Genomic DNA, 20,844 nt, shown 5'->3' with positions numbered 1-20,844 from the left:
TTCATTCCCATGTTCTTTCCATAAAATACTTCATTTACACCAGTGAGTACAGGAAGGGTGAGAATACCACCGTTTCCCCTTTTCTCCCTGTCTCCTCCTCTCACAGCTCTTCTTTTAATTTAGCTTCCTATCAGTCTCTTTCTTTGTCTTAGGAACTACAGGCTAACAGGATCCTTCACCTCAGCAGTGTTATACCAGCAGGGTGTGGCCTGCCATGTGTACAGATCATAGGGGGATGCTTACTGCTTCCCTCACCGTTCTAGCCCCACACCTGCCCATTAGAAAATTAGTCCCATGTCCCTCTTTCTTCCCCTGCTCCCAGGAAGTCCTGCATCTGACCCTCTCCGTTCCACCAGCAGGCCCTCTTCAACCACTCTGCAGCAATTAAGAAAAGCTGCTGGCGTAGGGCCTTCCCTCTGCAAGTCCCACCTACGCGGAAACAGGAAGTTGAAACAAAGCAGGAAGTGCATTTATAAAATGTATTTTCCAACAAGTCTTACGATGAGAACTACAAAATCTCTCAAAACTAGTCCCATGAGACCAGGAGATTACTTATTAATGTAGAGGCTGATGCACCATACCAGATTGTAACCCTTCAGCGGGTAGCACAGGAGAGGACCTGTGAACAAAGGAGGAAGAGGCAGATCAGGATGGGACTTGAAACATCAGAGATGAAGAGTACCTGCCAGTTTTCTCAAATTCCAGGTATATTTTTCATCCTTGATGCTTCTCCTAGTCTCACCCCTGATCTGCATCTTCCTCCTTTTAACAACCTGAGATCTCTTCTCTCCCACCCCTAAATCCAACCTTCTATAGAAGAAACTCTTCCCAGACCCTCTGGATCTCTTTCACTGGGAATGAAGGGAGGAACTGGGAAGTATGAGGCAGGGCAGCCACCCAGCACTCTTCAGATCCTCCCCAGAGAGGCCCTGCCTTGTTTTCAAACTCACTGGTGGTTAGAAAACGAAACAGAAACTAAGTTCTTGCTTTTCGTTTCCTGGAAGCACCATGGCTGCTGCAAACCTTACTGAGAGTCTGAGAGAAGAAGTTTCTTGCTCTATCTGCCTGGATTATTTCACAGATCCAGTGTCTTTAGACTGTGGCCATAACTTCTGTCGCTCCTGTATCACCCAGAGCTGGCAGGGGAAGGACACAAACTTCCCCTGTCCCCAGTGCAGTGAAACCTCTCAGCACAGAAACCTCAGAGCAAACAGGCAGCTGGTAAATGTCACAGAAATGGTGAAAAAGCTTTCTCAGTGCACAAAAGAGGAGAATCTGTGCCAGGAGCATGAAGAGAGGCTGAAGCTGTTCTGTGAAAAGGATCAGAAAGCAATTTGTGTTATTTGCAGAGAGTCCCGGGATCACAGATCTCACACTGTGATCCCCATAAAGGAGGCTGTACAAGAATACAAGGTAGGGGTCAGTTTCCTGGGGGGTCACAGATCACACATAGCAGTTTCCATTAAGGAGGTGCAGGATTCATTTCCATGTATTACAGACCTTTCTAATGGAAGATTTCCCTGTCCCTGGGAGGCTTAGAATCTAAAAGGACAGTTCTAGAAGTGTAGGGTACAGAATATTGGCCCAGGGGTAAATGCTGGGCATAGTTCCAGAAAGTCTGAGCAAAAATTGCTTACCAGGTAACTGCAAGGGGGAATATGGGCATAACTCATAGGATGTTAACATTTACAATTAGCACCTAAGAGCCCAGTATTCAGAGCCATGTACCTGGGTAAGAGAAGTTGGTACCTGGTGAAAAGGTGCTCAGCTGGCCACCTGGGACTATGGGAGAGGGCTACTGAGATCCCACCTCCGTGACTGCACAATTAGTGCTGGGGGAGTCTAGCAGCAGTCGGGGCTGTCCCGGGGGTTTACTCAGAAGCTGTGATATTTAGCCCATAACAAACTTTCCTAACTCTATCTGGCTGGGAGGCCGTATATCGCTGTTACCAGGTAACTTTTGGAAGCCCCGATATTCTGTGCCACCCCCAAATACTGACCCGTTCATACGCCATTCACTCATCTGAAACTGCTTATAATAATAATAGTCAAATTCTATCCAAAAATGTTAATATTTACAGGAAAATATTATAATTCATCTGGAGCCTCTGAGAAAGCAGCTGGAAGATCTTCAGAAGTTTAAATCTGATGAAGAGGAGAGAGCAGAAGAGCTGAGGGTGGGTGTCTGCGTCTCCTTCTTAGCCAGTGTCTGAAGGGACTTTGATCCTCTCACTACATCAGTCCCTGAATCAGATCAGTAAGAGAAAAGGATGCAATAGGCAGATTCTGAATCTGTATATTTCTACCTAGTAGTCAGGGAAATGTCTTTAAAAAAAAAATCTCCTGTTTAGTGAAAGGGAATTCTCACCTCTATATGTAATTAATATAAATTACATAATTTAATTATATAAATTAATCATTTCTTATCTGTAACTTTTGATTGGCTCCTGAGAGCCCCAGAATACAGTTTTTTATTGCGGATCTTCTGGTGAGACAAACCTTAGCAGGACTCTGGTAACCAGAGAGATTTTTTATTCATGGTTGGATTTGAATCTAGAGCTTTGTGCAATATACAAACTCCATTGTAGCTGACACTTCTATCTTTGTTTAATCCAGAGTGAGACAGAGATCCAGAGACAGAAAATTGAGTCTGAGTTTGAGGAGTTGCACCAATTCCTGAATGAAAAGAAGCAGATCATTCTTTCAAAACTGGAGGACGAAGAGAATATGATTCTCCAGAGAATGGATGAAAATGTGACCAGGCTAGAAGAGGAAATGGACTCCCTCAAACAGCTGATCTCCGAGATGGAGGACAAGAGTCAGCAGCCGGCCATTGAGCTACTGAAGGTGAGATTAATAAATAGATTTCTGAGGAGGTTTCAGATCTGCCAGGAGGAATCGGGGTATAAGTATCCTTATGATTTCTAATGATATTTTGGCTTTTGCTATATATAGGGTGTTATTGGAAGATTCTATACCGCTACTAATGATTGGGGAGTCAATTCTGAGCGGTTTGCATCAGCTTCAATAAAGGTGTTACAACACATATAACATCTAAATAATAAGGGAAAGTTTAAGGCCCCTTTTACTAAACCAGGCTAGTGGTTTTTAGTGTCGGGAGCTGTGGTGTTGCTGCCCCTGACGCTCATTCAGTTCCTATGAGCATCGGGAGCAGCGCGGCTCCCTGCGTTTAAAACCGCTATCGTGGTTTAATAAAAGGGGGCCTAAGTGTCTCCCCTAAACATTAGTAGGATTTGAACTTATTTATTGGGATTTATTAACTGGTTTTATGAAGAGATTCACCCAAGGCAGGGTAGAACAAGCACAATTTAACATAAATCTTACAATTTTGTTAATAGCGTAAAAGTAGTAAAAAAACAAAACAAAACCAAATACAAAAAGTGAGGTAAACTCAAAATCAGGAAATTAAAACTTATTAGACTACCATGAAACAGTTTCAAAAATATAACAACACTGAAATTCAAATGTGAGAGAAATTATACAATTTCAGCATAATACGTATGAAAGAACTTATAAGTACACATCAAACCATTCAGATAACATAGATATAACCCTAATAAAGCTTATCCTAAAGCTGAGGGGCCAGGTGCAGTTATTAGATGGGGACAAGATGGGTCCATTGGGATAGACAGATGGAGGCTAAACTCAGGCAAGTTGATTATACAGTTGAACAAGGTATAAGGAAATAATTTAGGTGGAGGGACATAATCAAAAGAAACGTCTAAGTCCGTTTTGGCCTAAGTCGCAAGTCGCCAACAGTCGGACATGGGAAAAGGTCCATTTTTGAAAAATGTATCCAATATTATTTTTTTTGAAATCATCTAACTGTACGTCCAGCCGTCTGATCTTCCAGGCCACTAAGTCGTCCATTCTTATACCCCATTTTCGACCACAAATTCGTCCAAGTCAAAAACGCCTAAAAAAGATTTTTGGGGCGCAGAAGGAGCCTGAAAAGTGATGAACTGGACACCCAGATATTGGCACCAAAGTAGTGGGGTACCTTACAGGGCACTGAGGTGAACTTCACAAAAACGGTACCACATAAACATCTCACTACAACTCCCTTATAGGTCATGGTGAGGCTCCCCAAACACCCCCAGAACCTACTAGGCCCACCTAACTACCACCCCAATAGCCCTTATGGCTGCAGGTGCCATTTATATGGCAGTACAAAAGGGGTTTGGGGTTTTTTTGGGGGGTGCACTTGTTTCACCATGAATGCAGTGATTAGAGTGGTTTATGGGCCTGGGTCCTCCTCTCCATAGTTCACTAACCCACCCCCAAGACCACTTAAGCCACCGCTGTGCAGCTCTAATAGGCTTTCCTATGCCAGGCTGCCAGGTGCTGATGTTCTGGAGGCAGATATGTAAAGTTGTTATTATGATTTTTATGGGGGGGAGGGGTCAGTGATCACTTGGGCAGTATGTGGGGGTCTGTACTTTGTCCCTGCAGTGGTTATCTGATCACTTTGGATACCTTCTTGTGACTTAGACCTGGTTTTAGATGGCCTAAATCACAACATCCAAGTTCCATCTAGGCAGTGTTGCGATACTTTTGGTTATACATACAGTATGACTAAGTCCAATTCCCGCCCTCGACACACCTCCTGAAATGCCCCTTTTAACTCTGGACGTACTGCAGCACTGTGACGGCTTAAGTTGTTTTTAGATACGTCCAAAACCCGGTTTGATTATCAGCACTTGGTCGACTTATGTTACTGATCGTCCAAGTGCCGATTTAGGACGGTTTTTAGACGTATTTCTATATCGATTATCAGCCCCATAGTGTGGCAAGCTAGTTCTGGTGCAGAATGAGCGTGTGGTCCGTCACCCTATGTATTAAAGGCTTTCACCTGCTTCCTGAAGTAGAGCTTCTCAGCTGCCCCTCCGTTCTTCCAAATTTATGCCTAGCCAAATCTCTAGCTGTCACTCCCAAGGCACACCAGTGTGTCCTAAAGCTGTGGTTGAAAAGGACTGATCTAATGGACTCCCTGGACCCTCCCCACCTACCTCCAAAATTCCTGATGCACTATGATATACTATGGAATACCTTTAACAATTCTACTTCTAAGTCTTATACTCTTAATTATGGTATCCCACAAGGATCTATTTTATCACCTTTACTGTTCAACATTTTTTTATCTCATCTGCTGACTTTATGTCAATCTATAGGATTTACCACTTTTAGTTATGCAGACGACATACAAATCATTCACCCAATTGATCCAGAAAATAAAGAAGATTTACAGCAAATTAATTTCAAATTAGAAAAAGTTCAACAATGGCTTACCTCTCATATGTTAGCCCTAAATATACAAAAGACTAAGGCTTTACTATTTACATGGAAACAAGGAATTAATCTGTGTGCTCCCTTCATTCTCGACAATATTCCTATTGAGCTTGTATCATCTTTAAAAATACTTGGTGTCATTATCGACAACAACCTTTCCTATCATGATCATATAAATAATACTGTTAAATCATGTTTCTTTAGACTTTGTTTAATTCGGTCAATTTCTAAGTTTTTAGAACCAAAATCCCTAAACATTTTACTCCACTCATTAATCATTTCTAAACTTGATTATTGCAATTCTCTATTGTTAAATATTACACAAAAAGAAAAGAAACGCTTACAAATTATTCAAAATACTGCCGTTAAACTCATTTATAAAGGTAAAAAATATGATCATGTCACTCCCTTTCTGATTAAATCTCATTGGCTCCCCATCAATCATCGTATTACTTATAAAATTTTATTACTAACGTTCAAAACTCTTGATACTAACGAACCTCAATTCATTAATAAAGTGCTTATTCCATATAGTACTTCACGTTCTCTTCGATCAACTAACCAAAAACTCTTAACGATTCCCTCCTTAAAAATTATTGGAATCCGTCGACAGGATATGTTCTCTGTATCAGCACCACAACTCTGGAATTCATTATCTCTACAATTAAGAGATGAAAATAACTTAAACGATTAAAAAAAAAATTTAAAAAGCTTTTTATTTAAGGATGCTTTCAACTTATAAATTGCTATTGAGCTCTTCTTCTTTCTCTTACTTCTACTTTCCCTTACTTTCTTTCCTAACTCTTCCCTTTTTATGTTTATCTTTCCTTTCTCACTGTATAACTTTATTAGTTCATCAGTTATACTCATTATGTAAATTTATTTTTTTATATTGTATCCATTGTATAAATTGCTAGTTTTTTTTAATATCCTGTATGTCGTTTTATTTTAATATTAAGTTTAATTATATGTTACTTTCATATATTGTAACTCGCTTAGAAACAATTTTAATTAAGCGATTAATCAAATATAAATAAAACTTGAAACTTGAAATATAAACGGTGAAACCTAACTAGTAATTTTTTCTGTCTCATTTCTCCTCTAGGACATGAAGAACGCCCTGAGCAGGTACCGTGACACCAACTTCTTCTGGGCTTCACAAACATATCTGTCGATTCAAGCACAAATTCATCAGAACGATATTCTAAGAACTTTATAGATTCTGCCATGAATTCATTAGAGATCCTGTTCCCCATCATTCTCCCTCAATAACTTTCTTACTAGTCCAGGGATGTGGTGCTGGGATCTCAATCCTAGTTCAAATGATTGCACACCTTTATCTCATTTCTTGTGATCTGAAAAATAGTTATTCCTGAAATTTCAAATATCTTGCGACAGGTTTGATTAGAAAACATATGATTTGCCGCTGATGGGTCAGACCAGTGGTCCATCGTGCCCAGCAGTTCGCTCACATGGCGACCCTTAGGTCAAAGACCAATGCCCAATTTGAGTCTAGCCTTACCTGCGTATGTTCTGTTCCAGTAGGAACTTATCTAACCTTTCCTTGAATCCCTGAAGGGTGTTTTCTCCTATAACAGCCTCTGGAAGAGCGTTCCAGATTTCTACCACTCTCTGGGTGAAGAAGAACTTTCTTACGTTTGTACGGAATCTTTTCCCTTTTAACTTTAGCGAGTGCCTTCTTGTTCTCTTCACCTTGGAGAGGGTGAACAATCTCTCTTTCTCTACTAAGTCAATTTCCTTCAATATCTTGAATGTTTCGATCATGTCCCTTCTCAGTCTTCTCTTTTCAAGGGAGTAGAGAGGCCCAGTTTCTCTAGCCTCACACTTAAGTGTGGAAGACTCAACAGTTTATCAGATCATTAATCTTTCTCATGTTGACATCCTTCATTGGTACTCAAGATGTGTCTGTATGTGTTGAAAGAACTCTTCTTTCAGTCCGGCCCTCTTCTGTTGTTCCTAAGTACAGAAGAATAGCCAAACTGGGTCAGACCAATGGTCCATCGAGCCCAGTTTCTTGTTTTCAGCTGTGGCCAATCCAGGTCCATCATATCTGGCAGAAACCGAGATAGTAGCAAAATTCCATGCTAGTGATCTCAGGGACGGCAGTGGCTTCCCCCATTTCTGCCTCAATAGCTGACTATGGACTTTTCCTCCAAGAACCTGTCCAAACCTTTCTTAAACCAAGCTACCGTAACTGCCGTTACCACATTCTCTGGCAATGATCTCGGAAACTTAACTATTTGTTGAATGAAAAAATATTTCAATATAATTTAATTGTATCTCCCCTTGACTTTGTACTTTTTGAAAGGACAGGAATTAATCCATTACTGAGAGGAAAGGAGAATCGGGATGGGAAAATTAGTTGTTTCCTTCTTGTTCTGCTAGTCAAATCCAAATAGTAGATTTCTATCTCCGCCAGCAGCCCCCTGCCAATCCTAGCACCCCCAACACTAGTTCCTCCCCCAAGCATGAACTCCCTTCCAGAGAGTTCCCCCAATCATCAGCCTCTTCCAATGTTACCCCCTCCATAGCATCGTCCATTTCAGTATCAACCCTCTTCCAGCCAGAGGCCCCCCTCCCAAAACTTCACCCTTTCCAGCCCCCCCATTAATCTTTTACACAGTGGCAAGAACGTGATTCATCACTCCTACTCCTGTGCTCTTTTTTGACTTCAAAGGGCCTATTAGATATGTCTTCATTTCAGCTAATTCTTTTAGAAGAATCTAGAGCCTCAGATTTTTACATTGCTGGACAGTTGTTGGAGGATGTGGTCAAAGCAGCTGAAATAGTGGGATGAGGTTTGGACAGATTCCTGGAGGAAAAGTCCATTAATAATTAGCAGGAAGCCAGAGCTGGAAATGAGATATAAGAAAAATATCTTTTTGGAATTTGCAGCTACCCCAGATTGGCCAGTGTCAGAGACAGGATTTGTTTGTTTATTCAGTTTTCTAAGGGAGCTCAGAATGGTTTACATGAATTTATTCAGATACACGAGCATTTTCCCCTGTCTCTCCCTTCAGGCTCACAATCTATCTAATAATGTACCTGGGGCAATGGAGGGATTAAGGGACTTGCCCAGGGTCACACTCCCCTTCTAGGCTCACTGGAGCTGGGTCCGACTCCTCAGGGCTTTTCTTATGTTCCTGTATCCAGGAGGAATGATGTCCGAATAATCCCACTGATTCTCTTACCCATAGATGTCGAAAGATGAAGTTTCCAGAACCAAAGGCTGTTTCTACTGACCTGGTAATGGGTTTCCTACTGAGCTATCCTCAGCAACTGAAGAAACTGGTCAAAGGATATAGAGGTAAAGAAGAAACACTCTGTCTCGTTTGGTTTTAGTAGATTATTAAATGATTAATAGGCACAGTGTGGATTGTATCGGGTACAGATGCAGAGTCTGTCTGTTTAGATGAGAGATCTCTTTTTTTTTAATTCTTTATTCATTTTTAAAACTTACAATAAGTGCAACAGCATATAACATCAATATATATTTAAATACATCACTTAATATCCTATTAAAATTAAATTCAGATCCCATAACCCTCCCACCCCTATATTCAATGACTTTCATCAAACATAAGAAGACATATAATAACCCCCCCTCTCCACTTAGGGATGCACTCATAAGAAAACCAAAATACCCCCCCACCCTTCTCCCCCCACCTTGGATGTGCATCTGCTTGTAATCCTGAATCCATTCTCTCCCTTCAGACCCATTGTGCACAGTATTTTTTTAAACACTGTCAGCCAGGGGCTGAGTTTAATCCCAGATTTTCACCATTGAATATCCAGATTAAATGTGGCTGCTCCAGCATCCTCTGGTCATAGAAGCCAGCTGTGTGAGTGTTGAGCAAACTCCTTGACTGTGTCCAGGGAGAGAGAATTTCTGTTGGGTTTAGGACCCTCCACTGGTTATCCCTTTTTCAGTCCATCTCTCTACACTAAGAACATAACAACTGCCAACTAAATCAGATCCAAGTTCCATCAACTGGCAACTAAAGTAGTTGGTAGATCCCCCCGAAAATAGAGAGGTTGCATGCTATTTACCCCCACGGGAAAGAGTGACTTTCCTAAAGTTTATGGACTTTTCCTCCAAGAATTTGTCCAAACGTTTTTAAAACCCAGCTACATTAACATTGTCCAGCAATATTAAAAACCTTCTGTTTGAGGTTGCATTTATAAGAAGTTCTTAAAACGATTGTTTGCTTATCAGGCACCCAGTTAGGATAGAGTTACCTAATTTGTTTGTGCTGTTGAGTTCGTAAATACACTTTAAATCAACTTTTATTTGTGAGGTTTCTAGGAAATTAATAGCGATAATGATTAATCTGTAATTCACTGATGTTATTCAGTCTCTTGCTTTAAAAACCGCTTCGATCGTAGAGGTTTTGCGGTCTAGAAATGAAATGTTTTGCAATGTTCCAGAGTAGAGAGTTGCACGGGGACAGAAATCAAGCCCGTCCCTGCCCATCCTCAGAAGAAACAAAACCATCCTCGCCTGTCCCCACTGGAATCAAACCCGTCCGTGCCCGTCGCTCTAAACTTCAGAAGTAGTTATTTCATTTAACTAAGCTACTGAATTAAAGGCTCTGGTAGAGACCCATTTACAAATAAGCAGAGACACTTTATTAATTTGGAAATATTAATTGGGAAGAATACATACTTTGTAAACAGGTTTCTACCAGAGCCTCTAATATAAATATAAAATAGAAATACTCAGCTGATGAGGACCCCCAAGCTGTCAGCTGAGGACTTCCTCTGCAGTTGGCCGGGGGTTCCTTTTACCAAGCTTGGCAGGCAGCAGTAGCATCCCTAAGTCACAGATGATGGCACCTGAGTGGCTCAGGGATGCTGCCAGCGACTGCTGCGTTTGGTGGAGTGGAGTTCTGTCTGTCTTTGGAGGAGATCCTCAGCTGGCGGTGCTTGGGGATCCCCACCAGCCACAGCAAGAGTCAGGACTGCAGAAATAAAACCAGAAATGCATTTCCTTTTCTTTTGAACACAATGCAAAGACATCTGCTATATCCATTTCCCAAAGCTAAAATATTTCAATCAATAAATTCCTGTTTGTTAACCCTTGTTGTCTGGAAACTTATTTTTCCATCAAGTTGGTCCCAGTTTCTCTTTTTTTCTGGTTTCCTGTCTTCTGCAAATTCTTCTGTTGCTGATCATTGGTTCCTCCTACCGTGGTCCAGCATTTATCCCTCTCTCATCCCCTGGACTATGTACAGCATCTTTCAACCCTGCCCACCAGCCCCATGGCCAGCATTACTCCTTCTATCACCCCTCTCCAGCACCATGCCACATCTCTCCCTCCATTCCTTTCACCACTATGTCCAACATTGCATCCCTTTCAATCTGTCCCACAGTGTTCTCTCCATCACAACATTTCTCTCTCTCATCTTTCTCTTCCCTATGCATCTGTACCTCCCTCCCTCCCTATGACCAACAATTCTCCCTTTCTATTCCCTCCCCCACCTCAGCATCTCTTTCTCTCCCTCCATCCTATTTCCCAAGTTCATGCCCCTTCCTTCCTTCTGTGTCCAAAAACACGCTTCCTTCCTCCCTTCTGTGTGCCAGGTTTGGGCCACTCCCATGACCCAACGTGCTCCCTTCCTGGTTCAATGTGCGCTCATGCTCACTCGCCCCCTCCTTTTCTGCCTCCCTCCCGCAAGACTATACCGGAGCTATTCTCTTCCCAGCTGCACTTCTTCGCAGGGCCAAGCCTTCCCTCCAACGTCAGCTCTGACATTGGGGGAAGACTTCTGCGGTGGCTATGGGTAGCGTGCTGGGAGCACTACACGCTGTATAGAGGAGCCAGATGGAGGGCAGTAAAAGGAGGCGCGCGCACCAAGATATTCGAGCCCTTTGGCTTGAGCTGCCTTTAACCCCATGGGATTCCTAAAACCACTAGGGGGGCCTCATAGGATCCCGGCGACCCAAGGGGAACCCCAGCAGCATCCCCGCGGGAGTCCTGTCATCTCCGTTCCAACGTCTAACTGTGTGTTGAATGAAAAAAAAATTTGCTCCTATTTGCTTCAAAAGTGCTAATATATAACTTCGTGAGTGTCCCCTGATCTTTGTACTTTCTGAAAGAGTAAACACTTGATTTGGGTTTGCCCATTCCATGTTATTCAGGATAGCTATTTCTTCTCCAAGATGAAAGTCCCAGCCTCTTTAGCCTTTCCTCATACAAGAGTCCGTCCATCCTCTTAATCATTTTGGTTGCACTTCTCTATACCTTTCCAAATTCTACTCTAGCTTTTTTGAGATGGGGCAACCAGAATTACACACAATATTCAAGGCACTGTCTCACCTCGGAATAAAGCAGAGGCATTATGGTATTTTCTGTTCCTTTCTTAACAATTCCTAACACTCTGTTTGCTGTTTTGGCCACAGTAGTTTGTCTTCCCATTTATCCTTGCCTTCATCTCTTATTCCGTAATATTTCACATGATCCTCAGCCCTCTGGTGTTTATTCCCTCATCCTCTCCCCTACCTCCAGATCAGGGGTCTCAAAGTCTCTCCTTGAGTGCCGCAATCCAGTCGAGTTTTCAGGATTTCACCAATGAATATGCATGAGATCTATGTGCATGCACTGCCTTCAATGCATATTCATTGGGGAAATCCTGAAAACCCGACTGGATTGCAGCCCTCAAGGAGGGACTTTGAGATCCCTGCTCCAGATCTTTATTTCTTTTTGTTTTGAGATGTGAACTCAAACCCAGGACTGGCCAAAAAGTCTCCCTTCTGGAACCAGCTAACTTAGCATCTCTGCTCGCTCACTTTCCACCTCCAACCCCACCAGAGACAATCAGTATCCCAAAGTCCACTATTCCTCTGGCCACTGTCATCTCATCATCCTGTGTAGTTTAATGAGTATTTCATATTATCCATATAAATAAAATCAGATAAACAGTTGCATTTCAGGACAGGACAGATTTTCAGGAAGGAATCTTCTATTGAGGTCCAGACTAGTGGATGAAGAATAACACAGATACCACCGTATCAGCCTTGGGACGCTGACAAAATATAGAATTAGCCCAGATACAACTTGAGGGAGTGGACAGGAACTGCTGACCCAGTTATTTTCCATCATTTTTGGTAAATAGTTATTTAAGATTATTCTCTGGATCAGTGTTCATTAGTGCAAGGCCTGGGGGATAATGGCAGCCCCTGGAGACCTTTGTCTTTCTGGGGTTTTTTTCTTTTCTGCTACTCTGAGAACAGAAAGGGGAAAGTGGGTGAGGGGGATGAACCACATGCTTGAAGGACAAGACATTTCTCAGTGGACATAAAGGGATGCATTTGGAAAATGCTCACAGCCTTGAGGATACCCTGCAATGGAGTTTGAAGGTGGGCTGGAGGGAATGGATGTCACTGACATGTACTGGTCAGCTGTGTCATGGCCTCACGTGGGAAACTATTTGGTGACTCTTCTTAAGCTCATTAGAATCCAAAGTCCAACTTAAAAATGAATGCAGACCGCTCTAGATCCTTAAAAATATTATGTTTCCTTTGTAATAGAGGAAATGTCATCAGATCAGTGATAGATATTTTTTATAAACTAGAAACTAACATTTGTCTATTTCTTATTTTATCTTATCTATAAAGAATCAGAATTCAAAAACCTTGGTAACTCCTACTCTTTTTTTTTTCCAATTCTGTATTCATTTGTAAAAAACTTACAATAAGTGTAACAGCATTTATAACATTTTAAACTCAGATACAAATGTTCTGTTAAAATCCATATCAGAATTTATCCCCCCTCCCCCCTAATCAATAACATTCTTTAAATTCAAGATAACCTACCATAAACCCCATTCCTATATACCTTATTTAATATTCAAATCAAAAAACCTTTCCCCTCACCCCCCATCCTGGAAGTGCATTTTTAAGGGGAAAAATAATATTCAATCATTACAATATTTTGTTAATGACTCCCAAATCTCCTGAAATTAAGTCCTACTAAAAATTAAATACATATTTTTATTCTATGATTGTATTAATTTTTCTTATTTGACATGTCTTTGTTTTATTTCAGATTGGTACATGGAATATGGCAGATATGCAGGTAACTAATTGTATGGACCATTCAGGTCTTTATCTGCCGTCATCTACTATGTTACCTAATTGTACACAGGGACTGACCTCCTCCAGAGCCGCCAAAGTAATAGCTGCAATACTCATAGAATTCCTATGAGCGTCTGAGCTGATACCTCCGCGACTGATGCTAAAAACTCTAGTTTGGCCCCGAATTATCAACGTGACTTTCCCTCTGTAATTATTCCTCACTGTAATCTCATAATTCAGATACCTGGACCCCCTTAGTATTAACCGTCTAGTGCTGCATTGGTCTCTGCTGGTATTATGCAACACTTCCCATTAAAGTGGCGCTTAATATCCCCAGATAATTGGGACGGTGGAATTTAATCAGGCAGAATGGGTAGAATTAAGGACTAGAAATAATTAATTTGAGGGGAAGGTAGAAATAAATCCAGGTCCCAATATCACTGCACAGTGAAAGTGCCATAGAAAGCTCAGGATGTGTTTTTTCTGTAATTGTTCTTCCATTTTGAGCTTTATATTCCATTGTTTTTGCAGTAAATGATCATAAAACAATGTATCAGTGGATGAAGGTGAAGTTGCTCTGAATTATACATTTAAGAAGGTCCTTTCTAGGTGTTGCAGAGTCATTAAAAAGAAAACTGAGGAATAGGAGAGATGTTGGTTTTGTTGCTGTTGATTATGAACTTGCAGCTGGATAGTTGTATTTCTGTTGTGAATGACTCAGATGAAAAATCAAATGAGTAAAGTAAAATGGGAAGGAAAGAATAAGGTGGTGAAGATCAGGGTTTGTCTGTGCAAATGTGTCCTTCCGCTGCTGAGAAAAAATAGTCCCTCAGAGCTGCTTTATGTAAGTGAATGTGATTGGACGCAAAGGGCCAGTAGGGCTGTGAGTTACAGGCACGTATGAATACGCTCAGCCCAATGGGAACGCTGACCATCTGACATCCAATAGGATCAGTGGGCTCTATGAGGCTGCCAATAGCAGAGCTGCTGTTGTAGACTTAGTGAGTGATTGAGAATCCAGCCAATGAGAATTGGAGTTGGGTATGTTGGGAGCCAATGAGCATGAGCTGATGTTTATTAATGTATCTCCTCTCTGCAGTGGATGTGACTCTGGATCCTGGAACTGCTCATCCTGTTCTCGTCCTGTCTGAGGATCAGAAAAGTGTTAGAAGGGGAATCAGAAGACAGGATCTGCCGGACAATCCCGAGAGATTTGATACTGGAGTTTGTGTCCTGGGGTGTCAGGGCTTCACCTCGGGGAGACACTACTGGGAGGTGGAGGTGGAGGTGGGGGTGGGGGATGGGAACTGGATATTGGGAGTGTGTAAAGAGTCCGTCAGGAGGAAGGGGGTGATCAGATGGTCACCTGAGGGGGGATACTGGATAGTGCAGGGGTTGGGTGATAAATACATAGCCCTCACCTCCCCTGAGATTCATCTTTCCCTAAGCGAGAGACCCTGGGCAGTGGGGATTTTCCTGGACTATGAGGCAGGAAAGGTCTCGTTTTACAACGCAGACAATAGATCTCATCTCTTCACCTTCACCGACACCTTCACAGGGACCATCCGACCTTTTCTCTGGGTTTATTTTGGAGAACCTCTGAGAATCCGTCGAGTGCCAGCCTGGGACTGAGAGAATCTAATAACCGTCTACAAGAGACGTCGCTAGCATTTAAGATTTAAGATTTCACTAACAAGCTCCATTGTTACCATTTTCCCCCCATTGATACCTCATCCCACAAAGGACCCCTCTACATCCATCACCAGCCCCTTAGAAACTACGAGTGACCCTCGTCTGGAAAGGAAGGACAGAAGGAAAGAACTTCACCGCTTTCTGAGAGATCGCTGGCCCTGAAATAACCACAAGACTTTCTGAGGTGGTTTTTTTTTTTTTTTTACTGAAACAGTAATAAAAGGAATATTAGTTATTTTCCATTCACTCTTCTGCTTGTCAGTCCTCATTGTCCTTGCATACATTTGTTATGGTTACAATGTGCTCATATATCCACATCAATAGTCCTCTAGGGGCAGAGTAATATTAATATAGATTGTAAGCTCTTTGGGTCAGGGATTCATTGTATTTTGGGGCGTGATTTCTAGAATTTCAAAGGGGCCTGCAAACTCAGTTTCAAAAGAAAATGTTTTATAAAACTAATAATAATAACAAATTATATATCGCTGGCTCATGAAGTTTTATGCGGTTTACAATGATTAAAAGATGGTACAAATTGAGTGAACTTAACAGAGTTAAAAGCTAGTGATTAACAGCTCTAGGGATCAGTTATTGTGAAGAAAGAGTTGTACAGGGTCACAATCCTATTAGGCACTCTATAATATCAATCCACTCAAAGATTTTTCAAACTATTGTTTAAATTTATATCATGCTTTATGAAGCAGCTTATGATACTTTTAAATGACACAAGGGGAATCTCAGAATGCCACTTGTCTGCTTGTCGATTCCTGCAGTACAATGTGGTAGCACTCGTCACTGGCTCACCCAAATGTGTCCTCTATTCTATTCTAATCTCTTTTTTTTTCTTTTTTATTCTTCACATTGTTTCTAATTCTAATTTTTCATACTGTTTCTGTGCTCTTTAATAAATAAATAAATATGCTTAAAGTTATTTCCAAAATCTCAATTCATTGAATTTTTATCTCTTCCATATGTTTTCTTAGTCATTTCAATAATTTATCATTCTTTCTGATTCATTTTCAAGTAATATACTGAACATTTCTTATCCCCTAGATAACTTAGCTTTGTTAGTGCAATGTCGCTGTTACACTAAGCCCCACCAACACGTTTCGTATCTTCCTCAGGATGGGGGAAGTGCCTTAACTACAACAAAGCAAACACAGCAACATAAGAGTTATTGGGAAGGGAATGTCAATGAATAATTATCAGTATTATATCATTCCCTTCAATTACTCACCAACTACATTTCATTCATTTGCTTTCTCACACTGCTTACAATATGTCATCCAAATATGGCCACAGAATTCAGTTACTGCATGATATACACCCCCCTGATAACATCATCCATAGGATACCCAATCATACACTACTCTTCAAACAGAGTCTTCAAAGAACTTATCCAATCATCACAATCCACATACCAGGCCAGTTCTTCAAATAACTTTATTAATCATCACAATCCACACCCCAGGCAAGGTCTTCAAAGAACTTTATCAGTTGTCACAATCCGCACACCAGGCAGGTGGATATGGTAGGTTTGGTCTGTGGATTGTGGTGATTGATAAAGTTCTTTGAAGAACTTGCCTGGTGTGCGGATTGTATGATTTCCTGGATGTGTGTGGAAATAAACAAAAATTAAAGACAAGTATAATGAAGTAAAAAAAGACGTCAACGGGCCCCTAAACCAGTTTAAATAAATTGCTATGCCCCAACATGTCAGCATTCATTTTATCATACCTGTAGCTTGAGCATAAATTCACCCACCAAAAAGGATAATTTTTCCAATTACAAGTTACGCTATCCCGTTATAATTAAGAAAAGCTGGCATTTATAGCGGTCCATGGGGGGCTTAATATGCAATAATGTTCCACATATGACTACCTCATATGTCAATGGAATTGATGATTCCAGTATGGTATTAATCTGTTCCCATATTGACTTCCAAAAGTTGAGTATCAAAGGACAATAGAACAACAGATGATCGTCCAAGCCTCCTTCTCAAATGGTTGTTTGAACTTTATATGTAGCATTTTAGGGATCATCTCCTCTAAAAAAGAGATATGGGATCTTTCCCCTCCACATTTTCAGGAAGTTCTAAAATCCTTACGTTTTTCCTTTTTGATCTGTTATTGCTGTCTTCCAAGTCCCTTTCCAGTCTTTTGATTGTCAGGTGATCAGTTTTACTTTGATTCAGGACTTCCTCCATAGCTTCCACCCTTTTCTCTATTTGATCCATTCTAGTGTTAGAGATTTGCAGCTGACTAGACAGTCCTGCCACTTCCTCTTTAACTTCAGTTAGTGTAACAGAAATTTTCACCAGCCAATCAGTAATGAACTTCAGTTGATTCATTACCTCCCCTTACTCTGATGTTTCCTTAGGAAGGGGGATCTTTGAGAGTGTGGGAGGGTCATGTTTTTGCCTCTTAGGTTGAAAATCCAAACGGGATTGTTTTCCTGAAGACATTTTCAAGCAGAATGTGTTTAAATTCAGTCAAAATAATTACTGTAGAGCTGGGACCCCCCCACACTCATGTCCATCTTTGTTGGCATCCAAGCCACACCCCCCCCCCCACTGGACTTCACTTTGGAGGGACAGATTGTTGAGGGGGGTGAGTTTATGAGCGTGTTTGCTGACTATTGATAATTAGTAAAAACTGTTTGTTAATTATAGCTTCTAAGTGAATTCTGTTTTGCTACCTGGGTTTCTATGCTTTGTACTAGTTGGATGTCAGCCATATGAATTGTTGTATCTTGGGGGGTTAGTGTGGGGGGAAGGTTGGGGCGAAGGGGGTGGGCAGTTGGTTGGGTGGGTGGGAGAAAAAGGAAAATTTTATGTTTGTTGCTCTTTTCTTGGAATATTTCCTGCTTTGTTCTCAGTTACTTGTTCAACATTAAAGAGATTTAAACATAATTATGCTTCTGAAAGGCTCTGGTAGAGTAGAGACCCGTTTACAAATAAGCAATGCAACGTTATTAATTTGGAAATTTTAATTGGGATAAATATATACTCTGGGGCTCATAATCAAAACTTCCAGATGTCCAAAAACCCACCCAAGTTGGCACCTGGATGTCCTAATAGCCAGGACGCCTAAGTGCCGATTTTTGAAACCAACTTTCTGAACGTCCAGTGGGACTTCTAAACCGCTGTGCGTCCACAGCTCAAAGGGGCGTGTTCAGAGGTATGTTATGGGCGGGCTTAAAACTGGACGTCCTGCAGCGATAATCAAAGCTTTCCCAGGATATCCTAGATGGAACTTAGGCCCCATAGTTAGACCTGTTTGAGATGTGTCTAAGTGCCTCAAAAGTGCCCAATCTGACCAGATTACCACTGCATGCATTAAGTTATGAGCCCCCACACTCCCCTAATGCTCATAGACACCCTCCCAACCCCCAAATATCATATTTAAAGAGTACATACCTGTTTCTAGAACAGCAGCACCTGGTATATGAAAGTCTATTGATGCATAACACAAGTGTCAAAAGTAGCCTGGTGGATGGGCTAGTGAGCCAGCGAGAGAAGGACCCAGGACCATAAGGCATTATAACAACATCTATGGTATTCAGTATGAGCCCACCCAAACCCTACTCTACTGCCATATGGGTGCCACCTGTAGCCATTAGGGCTATTGGGGTGATAGACAGGTAGGTATAGTAGGTTTTGGGGATGGGGTCACCATAAATTATAAGGGGTTTATGTGAGTTACATCTGACATCCTTGAAGTGAAGTTCACAGCAGTGTCCTCTAAGGTGCCCCACTGCTCTGTTGGGATGTCTGTGTGGCCAACCCATTACTATGCTGGCCCTTCCCATGTTCAAATGGTATGGATTAGGATGTTTTGAATATGTGTTCGAAAATGACCAAAAAAGTTAGACGTCCTGGGGCCCAGATGTCCAAATAGGTAATTTTCAAAAACAAAATTTAGACATCTAGCACTTTCAAAAACGGATGCTTCCCCCCCAATATTTGGACACCTTGCGGTATATGTCCAAAGTCGGACTTAGATACACTATCAAAAATACCCCTCCATGTTAATAGGTCTTTGCCAGAGCCTCTAATGTAAATATAAAATATAAATCCTCCAGCTGATGAGGACCTTCAAGATATGTCAACTGAGGATTTCCTTTGAAGGTCCTCAGCTGGTGGTGCTTGGGGATTCCCACCAGCCATAGCAAGGGTCAGCAAGTACTTCAGCACTGTAGAAATAAAACCAGAAATGCAATTCCTTTTCTGTTGAACACAATACAAAGACATCTGCTATAAACATGTCCCAATGCTAACATATCTCAGTCAATAAATTCCTTTTTTACCTTTGTTGTCTGGAGATTATTTTTTTCCCAGTAAGTTGGTTCCAATTTCTCTTCTGCTTTCCTGTCTTCTGCAAATTCTTCTTCAAGTGGTTGCTGTCCATTGGTTCCTCCTACCATGGTCCAGCATTTTTCTCTTCCCTCCCTCCTGTTGTACAGCATCCTCACTCCCTTTTATCCTAGATCATTCTCCCTCTTTTTTCCACATGGTCTGATTTTTTTCCATTTGTAGATCAAAAACCAAAGTGGTACATCAAACACTCATAACAATTAGCACACACTTTTTAGTAGCAAATCAAAACAGTGCTCAGAGCTCTTTTCAATGTCAGGCTAAACCCGGGATGAACCCAAATGTTTAAATGGCTGTGACTTCACTCTCAATCACTGCACATAGTGTGACCCAGTGGTTAAAGCTACAGCCTCAACACCCTGGGGTTAAGGGTTCAAAACTATGCTGCTCCTTGTGACTCTGGGCAAGTCACTTAAGCCCAAATTCTGTAAATGGCACCTATCGGTAGGTGCCCAGTTTAAATAAAAAAATGAGGGTAGTTAAGATTTTTAATTGCCAATAATTGATAATTAGGCACTAATCACAGAAATACGATTTAGTAATATGGCGCTATTGAAAAATTTAAGCGCTATGCACGGTAGGCAGAGGTGTGGTTTGGAGATAGATGCCGCGTTACAGAATCGCCACCGTTCAGTGACCCTAGGCGCTTGGATGACCGCTTAGAGGCAAATTCTATAAGAAGCGCCCAAAGGTTAGGCGCCAATATAGGCAGTGTTTCAGCGCGATTCAAGCACAATTGGGTGCTGTGTAGTGAATCACGCTGAGTGGCACCTATTTTGGAGGCTTCCAATGAATAATAATAAATAATAACCATTTATTTACCGCAGGACCGTGAAGTTCTATGCGGTTTACAAAAGATTCAAAGAAGGATACAAATTGATTGAACTTAAAAGAGGTGAAAGATAGTGGTTAACAGGTCAAGAGAACCGTTATTGAGGAAAAGATGTATGGGTCAGCTGTCTAGATACTTCCAGAACAGATGTGTTTTTAGGTGCTTCCTGAATTCCTCATACGTAGTGGGCGAAAGCAATTGTTCTAGATCTTTACCCCATAATGCTGCCTGATGTGAGAGAAGGTGTTGATGGTGTTTTTTCAGTTTACATCCTCTAACTGGGGGGGAAACAAAGTTCAAATGTGAGCTTCTCTAGTGTCTGTTGGCTGAGAAGGAGAAAAGGTCAGATATGTATTTAGGGGCTAGTTCGTGTAGTACTTTAAAGCAGAGGCAGGCGAGCTTGAACTTTATGCATGCTTCCATCGGTAGCCAGTGCAACTGTCGGTAGTAAGGTGTCACGTGATCAAATTTCTTTAGCCCGAAGATTAGTCTGACTGCTGCATTTTGCATCAATTGTAAATGTCGCCTATTCTTTTGG

At 41.4% G+C, this 20,844-nt stretch overlaps 1 protein-coding gene across 1 annotated transcript; it reads left to right on the top strand.

Moving 5' to 3' along the window:
- Positions 1-973: 973 nt before the first annotated feature.
- Positions 974-17,851, top strand: LOC117350664 (E3 ubiquitin-protein ligase TRIM39-like). The gene is made up of 7 exons (XM_033925130.1): positions 974-1,413; positions 2,082-2,177; positions 2,617-2,847; positions 6,416-6,438; positions 8,529-8,638; positions 13,379-13,408; positions 14,507-17,851. The coding sequence occupies exons 1-7, from the start codon at positions 1,009-1,011 to the stop codon at positions 15,037-15,039; spliced, it is 1,428 nt and encodes a 475-aa protein (XP_033781021.1). The 5' UTR covers positions 974-1,008; the 3' UTR covers positions 15,040-17,851.
- The last annotated feature ends 2,993 nt before the right edge of the window (positions 17,852-20,844 follow it).

The sequence above is a fragment of the Geotrypetes seraphini genome, chromosome 16 (genome assembly GCF_902459505.1).
Source record: "Geotrypetes seraphini chromosome 16, aGeoSer1.1, whole genome shotgun sequence".
Lineage (NCBI taxonomy): Eukaryota > Metazoa > Chordata > Amphibia > Gymnophiona > Dermophiidae > Geotrypetes > Geotrypetes seraphini.
Note: the sequence above shows the minus strand (reverse complement) of the source record. Positions and strands in the feature narration are given on the sequence as shown.

Coding starts and splice junctions, on each gene's coding strand:
- LOC117350664 (XM_033925130.1), top strand. CDS start 1,009: ATGGCTGCTGCAAACCTTACTGAGAGTCTGAGAGAAGAAGTTTCTTGC. Junction 2,848..6,415: donor CGGCCATTGAGCTACTGAAG/GTGAGATTAATA, acceptor TTTCTCCTCTAG/GACATGAAGAACGCCCTGAG. Junction 6,439..8,528: donor ATGAAGAACGCCCTGAGCAG/GTACCGTGACAC, acceptor TCTTACCCATAG/ATGTCGAAAGATGAAGTTTC.